At 36.8% G+C, this 9,800-nt stretch overlaps 1 protein-coding gene across 3 annotated transcripts; it reads right to left on the bottom strand.

Moving 5' to 3' along the window:
* Positions 1-156: 156 nt before the first annotated feature.
* Positions 157-9,799, bottom strand: zgc:154055 (uncharacterized protein LOC556036 homolog). 3 transcript variants are annotated; one of them, XM_067368454.1, is made up of 11 exons: positions 9,331-9,798; positions 8,846-8,872; positions 8,149-8,257; positions 6,446-6,571; positions 5,615-5,788; positions 3,394-3,611; positions 3,141-3,302; positions 2,159-2,300; positions 1,763-1,983; positions 1,071-1,222; positions 157-887 (listed from the first exon to the last, which is right to left on the bottom strand). In XM_067368454.1, exons 1-11 carry the CDS (start codon positions 9,513-9,515, stop codon positions 706-708), a joined length of 1,698 nt encoding a protein of 565 aa, XP_067224555.1. In that variant the 5' UTR covers positions 9,516-9,798; the 3' UTR covers positions 157-705. The 3 variants fall into 3 exon arrangements, with proteins under 3 accessions (XP_067224555.1, XP_067224556.1, XP_067224557.1); XM_067368455.1 differs by lacking the exon at positions 8,846-8,872 and having other exon boundaries at positions 9,331-9,799; XM_067368456.1 differs by lacking the exons at positions 8,149-8,257; positions 8,846-8,872; positions 9,331-9,798 and adding an exon at positions 6,792-6,881.
* Between the last annotated feature and the right edge of the window lies 1 nt (position 9,800).

Raw genomic sequence — 9,800 nt, 5'->3', positions numbered from 1 at the left:
ATAATCATTGATGAATAGAAAGAATATGTCTGTTATATATTCGATAAAATGAAAATAAATTCTAAAATCAAATAAAAAGTAAATGTATCAAAATGTCACAATACAAACACTCTGCAAGGAAACATTTTAATAATATTTATTAAAATATTTCCCTAGACAACAGTCATTATTGAAAATATCTGAACTCTGAATGCAGCAATTAACTAATCAGAACCAAGTAGGCTACTTTGCAATAATTGATTATAAACCATGTTCCGATGGCAAATGCTGTTTGTTACTTCTCAAACATGTATAAAATCATCTTCTAGTAGGTCTTCAAACTTCTCACATTCACCTGATTCTACATTCAGCTGTCTGTAACAGTGTGAAAAATGTTTACAATAAAACACAATTATTGATGTAGACTCATATAATCACAGTAAATTCCAACAACAAACTATTCATACACACTACAATAAACACATTTTACCACTATTTGGGATCATTTATATTAGCAATTTGCTTGAAAGTGAGGCAGATGGCTGTCAATATGCGTGATCTTCAAATGCATGTATGTCTGATTTCTATTCAATGATAGAACATCAGATTGTTTCGTAAATTACATTATATCTGATATATCTGATTGACAGTGATACTAATTTTGTTAGTCCAATTGCCAAGAAAAGCATAATAGTAACAGTCTACAATGTCCTTTCTACCATGAGGTCACAAAATAGTCAACTCATCCATGAGGTTCTCAAATGGGGTCAAGGTGTCACAGTGTGTACTGGGTGTTTTATTGGTCCGGTCAGGTCCAGCTTTCTCACGGTGCTCTTTCATAATGCTCCACATCTCCTCTCGAGCTTCCTCCATGTTCTGAGCATACTCAGTCCACCTGAGGAACAGCCCTACCCACAAACCCGTACAGAGATAATGAGGACCCTGTGACATTAAGGATGGAAGTGTATGTGTATTTTCTCTCAAAATCAGACTCTACACACTAATAATACCAATAAACTCCAATAACATTATCACACCACAGCTGTAACTTTGTATTCATGTGTGTATTTATTGAATGATCTGGACCTAACCTGTCCATAGTTGTAAGGACTGAGGATGCACTGAAGGCCAAATGGCCAAATCCGTGGGTTCATACAGTGGATTGAGGTACTGCTCTTCAATATCAGGACTCAGTAGGGACTGAAACAAACAGTGTGTGTTCTCCTTCACTCCTGCAGCACATCTATTCCAGGCAAAAAAAATAAAAAATAAAAAATAATAATAATAAATTATACAATATACATGCACTACTGCTCAAAGGTTTGGGGTCAGTAATTTTTTAAAGAAATTCATATTTGTATTCTAGCATGACATATTAAATTGAGCAGAAGTGACTTTAAAGACTTTTACATTACAAAATATTTCTATTTTAACTTTCTGTTCATCCATGTAAATTTAAGTAATAAAAATGTATCATGGTTTTCACAAAAATATGAAGCAGCACAAAGCACAAAACCGAAAATAATATGCTTCCTGAGCACCAAATCAGCATGAAGCATGAATTTTTGCCATCATAGGAATAAGTTACTTTTTAAATTATACTGAAATCAAACACAGTTATTTTACATTGTAATAATATTTCACAATATTATTTTTACTGTATTTTTAATCAAATAAATTCAGCCTTGGTGAGCATTTTTTTTTTTTTTTTTTAAACAAAAAATAATTGAACTTTTGAATGGCGCATTATAATGTGTGTCATATAAGGATAATTTGTGCCCACCTCTCCTGTTCGTTGTTACATAGAAAGGTTCCATAGTTAGAAGCGTAAACCTCTTGTGCTAATCGGAGCAGCAGGGCCTCACTAAACTCCAGTGCCAGAGGAAATTGCCGCCACACCTGCCACACACAGTCAAGCAGCAGGAGGAAGGACGGACACTCCTGCTTTAGACGGGCATGAGAGTATGCCGAATGGGCACAGCGCTGCTGGAATGGGTGTCCAGCCTGAGAAACAACAACCATACAATTCATCAACCTTCTGACAAACAGTTCTGCGACACCTATTAGATGTAGTTTAATAGTAAAGTGACTTTGTTGGCACAATGCATCCGTAAACATTCACAAATTTCACAAACACACAAGCCTGAGCACAAATGATGTCACACAAACAAACATTCACCTGTATCCAGTCCCTCTCCAGTAGACAGAGGAAGCCAGTGAGAGTTCTAGAGGCGGGGTCTAGGATAAGTTGAGCCAATGAGCTCACCAGCAGTGTACTGTCTGTCCCTTCAGAGCCATGCACAAGCACAGAGTGACCATCCCTGCAAAAACAGAACAATACATCCCAGAGCCATGCATAAGCACATGACTTAAAAATCAACAGAACTAATATACAGTCAAACCAAAATGTATTCAGACACTTTGAACATTTCATTCATTATTTCAGTTTATTCTCTATAGTTTAAAAAATGGTAATAAAATATGACAAGATCTCAGAGTTAACCTGTGTCAGAAAAAAATAATCTTAATTATGTCACATAATACTTAAGCAAAATATGGTCAGGTCAAAGTGTCAGTAATTTTTGGTTTCAAATTTATATCAATTTTACTGGTAGTCCACTGTATGAAGAATGCTTCTTGAGCAGCAAATCAGCATGTTAAAATGATTTCTGAAAATTCAGCTTTGCCATCACAAGAATAAATTACATTTAAAAATGTTGTAAAATAGAAAACAGCAAAAAAAAAAAAGGAAAAAAAATAAGAAACTCATCAAAAATTCATAGATATGAGGGTCAACCAAAATTGACAACAAAAGCTTCAATACAATACAAAACATCTGTTAGTTACACAAAGGCAGTAAATAAAATAATAAGAGAGAATGTGAAAAGCAAACCACAATAATAGTTAAAGGTACACTACAGAGAATTTTTTTTATTTTATAATATTATTTAATTTAATTTTTCATTGGAAATTAATTATTGAGCCAGTATATAAATAAAAAAAATTGTGTTAAACTGTGTCATTGCCTTATTCTGAGTCAATAAAGAAAACCTACAATAATTTAATAAGACTGCAATTTTATGTTTCAACCACAGATGGTGAAAGGGAGCGCAGAATTCTGAAGCATCCCATTAAAACACCAAAGTAATAGAACTTCCCACCTCTCCACACACTCTACCACCAGTCCTGCAGTGGATAACGCACTGTGAACATGAGAAAGCCATTTGGAGTTCTCCAATTTACTGAGCCATCGGTCCACACTATGAGACGGGTCACTACACGCTTCCACCAGCTTAATAAGACTCTCCTGCAGAACCTTACCCCTGTAAACACACATGATGACATGTAAAATCAAAGTCAAAAGTGTCACATAATTTCAGACAATTAAAAATGTCTTGTAATATTCCCTCTCACCTTTCATGGTGTCTATGGATTCTTTTCCAGTAGCTATAACAGGATTTAGACTCAAAACCTCCTCCTGTCATCCGGGCCTGCTGGGCTTGCTGGGCAGAACGCAGATCGATGATGTAACCCAACTCTGACCCATCAATCACAGCCTGGAGAAGGAGCTCATCCTCCTTACATCTCTTCCTATTGGCTCCTGTCAAGGGCTGGCTGCTTCGCATGATCACCTAAGGAAAAGATACAAATAACTTTTACTTTGTATAATTTATTACAAAATTTTAAATTGAGCTGTATGATGCATTTTTCGCTTTGTTACACCTTTGTACTGTCTTACTGTTGCACTGTTCTTTCCAACCAGTACAGCTACATACGCTTATATTTGAGATATGGCCGTAGCCAGCTATCTAAGTAAGTTCTCTGAATGACTAATTAGGCATTTAAAACTCCTATGAATGCCTGCATGTATAATTCACTTTAGACAGTTTGATAGATTGTTTAGTGTCCATGGAGTGAAAATAATGGAGAAGTATTCATGTTGCTGCGAGACACTGGCAGAGCGAACAGGGTGTTGCAATATAAAATTATCATAAGGGTCTTTAGACTTGCTTTTTTTTTTCAAAAACAGTATCATAGTGTAGAACAAGTAGGTTACAGAATGAAATATGCCAAATATGCAATGCAAACACTGGCCATGAGGAAGGCTATGCTATTTTATTCAGTTTAGTAGTTAAAAGTTTAGTTCACCCAAAAATGAAAATTCTGACATTAATTTCTCACCCTCATGTCATTCCAAACTAATAAGACTTTCGTTCATCTTCAGAACACAAATGAAGATCTTTTTGATGAAATCTGAGAGCTTTCTGTCCCTCCATAGACTGCCAATGCAATTTGACGCATAGTCAAGTCAAGTCACCTTTATTTATATAGCGCTTTTTACAATGCACATTGTGTCAAAGCAGCTTTACAGTGATAACAGGTGAATAATTTTGGCTGCTTAGCAGCTCTTAAAGAAAATGATGTCATTGTCCAGCTTAAGTAATTTCAGTATTGATTCATTCCCTTGTAAAAATCAATAGCTATTAAAGGTGCTACAGAGGATGTTTTGTTTTATACAATAAATTGCAATATTTATTGCAATATTACTTGAAACTGTCTTTACTAACTGATAAAGGACTATTTATTAGGTGCACTGAAAGGAATAATATTAATATACATCATCTGTGCACGAGGTAGGGCCTTAAAAACATCAGCCAATCGTTTACACGTAAACGATTGGTCCTCTGTCTTGTCAATCACTGCCATTACGTTCCTTGTGAGAGACGAGCGCGGCTGCGCGCTCCGGTAACTTTCCATACTCCACAGGCGCCGCATGCAATGTTTTTGTCAGGAGACAGGAGTAACAACTGCAGATTATGAGTTACCTGTGGTGAGTCCGACATAATGAATCCACTAACACGACACAGCGAATGCCGGTGGTAAACACTCGTGTTCCAATACTCGTGCACAAGTTTTGGGAGGCGTTCCCTCGAAATGAGCTGTGAAGGAGGGGGGTTGTTCTTACGCATGCGCTCATTTGAAAAACTCAGTAACAGTCTTTGGTTTCTCAGTTGACGAAAAGATCCTCTGTAGCACCTTTTTTGGCGCACCAAAAGTATTCTCGTCGCTTTATAATATTAATATTGAACCACTGTACTTACATGACCTGATTTAAATATGTTTTTAGTTAAATTTTCAGTTGCATAGCTGTCAATGGAGGGACAGAAAGCTCTCAGATTCCATCAAAAAGATCTTTATTTGTGTTCCGAAGATGAATGAAAGTCACCAAACCCGACATGACGGTGAGTAATTAATTTTTGGGTGAACTAACCCTTTAAGTTTTACAAAGTCATGCTAAAAACATTCATAAGAGCACTAGACAAAGTTCTTATCATTTATCATCCATATATAGCAATGCTTATTGAAGCTTATTAAAACTATTACAGTAATAAGTATTGTTACATGAATAATAAACAAATAATAAAATTACCTAGCCTATAGTAAATTATTAACAAATTGTGAAAATTTAACAATTTAACAATGTCTGTTGACCCCCCAAAACAGACAGTACAGAGAAAGTGTACCCAAAGTGTAGAATAGCAAAAAGGTTCTGACAAAATAACCCAGACCTCACTAATTTTCAAACCCTGGTTACGGCCATGATTTGAGACACAGGAAAACATGATACACTCACCATTCCGTTCCTAAGGTGACAGTAGGAGAGCACAGGAAATCTGCCACCCTGTCTGAACCGGGCTGACTGGACCAGCTTCTCATCATCCACCTCGCGAGGCACAATGACCGCACGTGGATACGATGGGCATACAGAGAAATCTGAGTTTACTGTACTGACTCTCCACCTGTCCCACTGCTCACACACACATGCACATACAAACCATGTACATATATACAGTTAAATATACATACATATATACACGTTTATTTAAACAGTTATAAATATATTCTTATAAATAATAGATTTTATATAAGATAGTCACAGCATATAAAACTGATGAATGACAAGTAAAAAACACTGCAATTATGATACAAATATGATGTCGTGCCAAAAGGACAGGAAGTCAAGGGACGAGAGATAAACATCTACAGCTATGGACAGAAATGAAGGCCCGTGAAACAGCTGTGAGATGACAATGGGTGATAATTAAAGCCATGGAAACAAACAAGGCATAGAAAAAAGAAATCAGAAATAATAATTATTAAAAAAAATGCATACGGGTGAAATATTTGTAACTGACTATAGCAAAAGAAAACACATTGTATTTAATTTTAGTGTCACACATCTCTCGCAAGTGTCACACATTTCCTGTGGCAAACAAAGTGCTTCCTGTCTGACTTCCTTTCAGGAAACAAAGCAATAGCTTATATTAAGTAATGATTTTAAAGATCATTTGTTTGTGTTTGTCTATTTCATTGTGTGTCTCTCAAAGTGAGAGAAAAACAGGATGACATTAACTGCTCTGAAGCAAGGGGAAGTAAAAGTGAAAGAAAGAAAAATACAGCTCACCAGTCTTTCTGTTTGTTTGTAATATTGCTCTGTTGAGGACAGGCCCCACGGGCCATGCAGATTAAGGTGTGACGGTCTATAAAAAAAGGGATACGTCTCTGTCACACTTTCCAGAGCCGAGAGAGCCTGCAGAGACATGAGACAATATCAGAATCTACTCTCATTTAAGATGAGGCAGTGCTGGTCTCAACATTCATTTTACTGACAGTGTCTAGAGTGAAGATTGGCTTGTTCTTTCAGAATATATGCTTGATGGCATCTTTAGTCATCTTTTAAGGAACACTCCACTTTTTTTGAAAATAGGCTAATTTTCCAACTCCCCTAGAGTTAAACAGTTGAGTTTTACCGTTTTCGAATCCATTCAGCTGATCTCCGGTTCTGGCGGTACCACTTTTAGCAGAATCAAGGAACTTTGCTGCCGTATCATGGCTGCAGCAGTGCAATGATATTACGCAGTGCCCGTGAGCCCCTGCTTGCACAGGGAACGTGCCTTGCAACCATGGAGATTCTTGTGAGAGACGCTGCGTAATATCATTGCGCCTGCTGCAGCCATGATACGGCAGCAAAGTTCCTTGATTATTACGCCTGAATGAGAGTATAGTTCCTAGCCATATCAGCCTAGAAAATCGCAACTTTTTCTTTTTCCGCCGGTCTTAGTACACGATTTAACTACAGAAGAGTCAAGTTTTAAATAGGAAAAATATCAAAACTCTTTGGTCATTTTTAAGCGCGATGCTAACGGTCTAATCAGATTCAATGAACTATGCTAAGCTATGCTAAAAGTGGTACCGCCAGAACCGGAGATCGGCTGAATGGATTCGAAAATGGTAAAACTCAACTGTTTAACTCTAGGGGAGTTGGAAAATTAGCCTATTTTCAAAAAAAGTGGAGTGTTCCTTTAAGAGACTAATCTATAATGACAACTTGCAATGACCCATAGTATTTAAGATTTTCCAGGATGCTTTACTACTGACAGTAGGAAAACTTTTGTAGATATTAAAGATTTTCTTAATAGATTCATTTTTAATTTAATGGTATCGGCCAATATTGGATATTTAATTGTGCGTGGTAATTTCCCCAATTTGTACATTTGGATAAACTCTTTGCCATCACCTAATACTAATTCAAAGTGATTTTTTTAAACATTTATAATAATATAATAACACTGCTTAATCTAATCTTTATTAAATCTCAGAATAAATCTTAATTTTACATACTGCACATTATGTTATGAAGCCTAAATGTTTTTATATAAAATAGTACAGAATTTTATTATCTGGCAACATTTATTAGCTATAATATGAGAGGCAGAAATGTATAGGTGCAACCCGAATTTGATTGTATTAGTGTATTATTGTATACTGTTCGCAAGTTGAATTACATGATCAATCAAAGTAATCACACACATCTCTTCAACAAACTGCTTGATTTGAGGTTTATTTTATGTCCATAGCACAAAATGGTTGCGTGCCAACTTTTAATACTTAGGGTTAGAGGTTTGTTCAAATGTAGCACCATTCAAATGTTTGGGGTCAGTAAGATTTGTTTATTTACTTACAGTATGTTTGATCAAAGAAATGCAGACTTCTTTTGAATAATTAAAAAAAAAAATCTGTCTCAACAGACAGTAGAGTGCCTATTCCTAAAAACAAGCAATAGTAATACTTGTTGCAAGTGCAACAAGTGATAGCTATATTTAGTACCTCTATAGAACTGGCTATGTTCAGACATTCCTCCATTCCAGGAATTTCCAACTGAAGAACAAGCAGGTCCTTACATTTAATGGTGATAGTACCAGAGGATCCCATAGTCCTGTATTAGACACACCGCCACACACATTTTTAAGAACACGCCTTGCTCACATTCTCAAATTCAATACATTCATCCCCATTGGGGCCTCAGTAGAGACAGAAGCAGGAAGCAAAAACAAGCCAGGCTAGCAGTGAGATAAAATGTGAGGTATGACTAAGCTCTAAACAGAACTTTATAGAATGTAAGCTAACAATCCCTCTCGTTGTATTTCCATATGTGGACATTAGATTACAAACATAAATATATATTGTACATCATGTACATGAATATTGCTGCTTTGCCTGTATTCAAAACACAAAAAGCATATCAGAGTGTTATGATCTTTCACATAAATGCTCACTGCAAAGCACAAAAGATCTTGCAAAATGCTCATTGTTCTCCTCCCTGCCAAGAACACATTGCCAGCGCAGCTCATTTTAGAAGTTGCCTTCTTATGCTGAAATGAGATGCTGTCCACTGCCACTGCTCTCCTCATTTCTTAACACTACTGTATAAATTAATGACAGATCCCAGATCAGAATAAAACGGCAGCTTCAATGAGCAATGACAGTCCACACATCAAACATTGGGCCTGCTTTAGAAGTGTACCTGGGGTATCCGAAAAGATTCTCGACACTGATACACAGGAAAAGTGATGATGAGAAAGAGAGAATTAGAGTTTAATAATAGAAGCAGGTCAATTCAGGGAAAACACACACACACAATTTTCTAACCTTATCTGGTATGAACCAAATGTGATTCAAAGAGTTGATGGACAAATTAATGAGAATATGAATTATGCATTTACAAAGGAAAGGTGGATTATTTTTCTGAACATGTTTCAGCATTGACAACAATAAGCTACATACATGAAACAAGTGCTGCTGAAACAAAAGCGTGTGATATGGTAACAGTAAACAATAAATAAACAAAAAATATTACTTAACATAAGTGAATCAACTTAAATATTTTTGGTTACACCAACAAAACGAAACTGAAATACCAGCAAACCAATTTAGGCTGGTTTATGGTGGGCTTTCCGCCCCAGAAGAGAATAATTAAACTCCAGCTGATGAGAACAGCTGTCTCTCTACCTTTTCTCAATGGCATCGATGTTCCTGAGGAGAATGAGAAGTTGCCAGGAAGCTTCATCCTTTCTGTCTGAGAACAGAAGATGGTGGCTGGTAACGCACAGGGTTCCTCTGAGCGCTGGATGGAAGGGTCTTCTCAGGGTAACATCTTCAACATTAGCCGTCTTGATGTGCTCCGACAACTCCATTTCACAAGGACAACAACCACCATCTGGTGGCTCTCACGCTGAGTTTAGAGAGCTGGTGGGCGAGCCACTACTCCGGTCTCTGTCTTCCGCAAATCTTATAAGTTAATCCTCTATAAAACTGTGTCCACCCCTCGATGTTAAAGTACGATGTTATAAAACTTAGGCTACCGGCGTCTGGCAAATATAAAATACCACTAAGCGACTGAGCGCGAGCGGCGGGAGGTGTGTCTGCTCGTGCGATTCATAAGCATTTTTTTGCTTCTTTGCTTTCGTTTCCGTTCTTGA

The sequence above is a fragment of the Chanodichthys erythropterus genome, chromosome 18, assembly GCF_024489055.1.
Source record: "Chanodichthys erythropterus isolate Z2021 chromosome 18, ASM2448905v1, whole genome shotgun sequence".
Taxonomy (NCBI): Eukaryota; Metazoa; Chordata; class Actinopteri; order Cypriniformes; family Xenocyprididae; genus Chanodichthys; species Chanodichthys erythropterus.
Note: the sequence above shows the minus strand (reverse complement) of the source record. Positions and strands in the feature narration are given on the sequence as shown.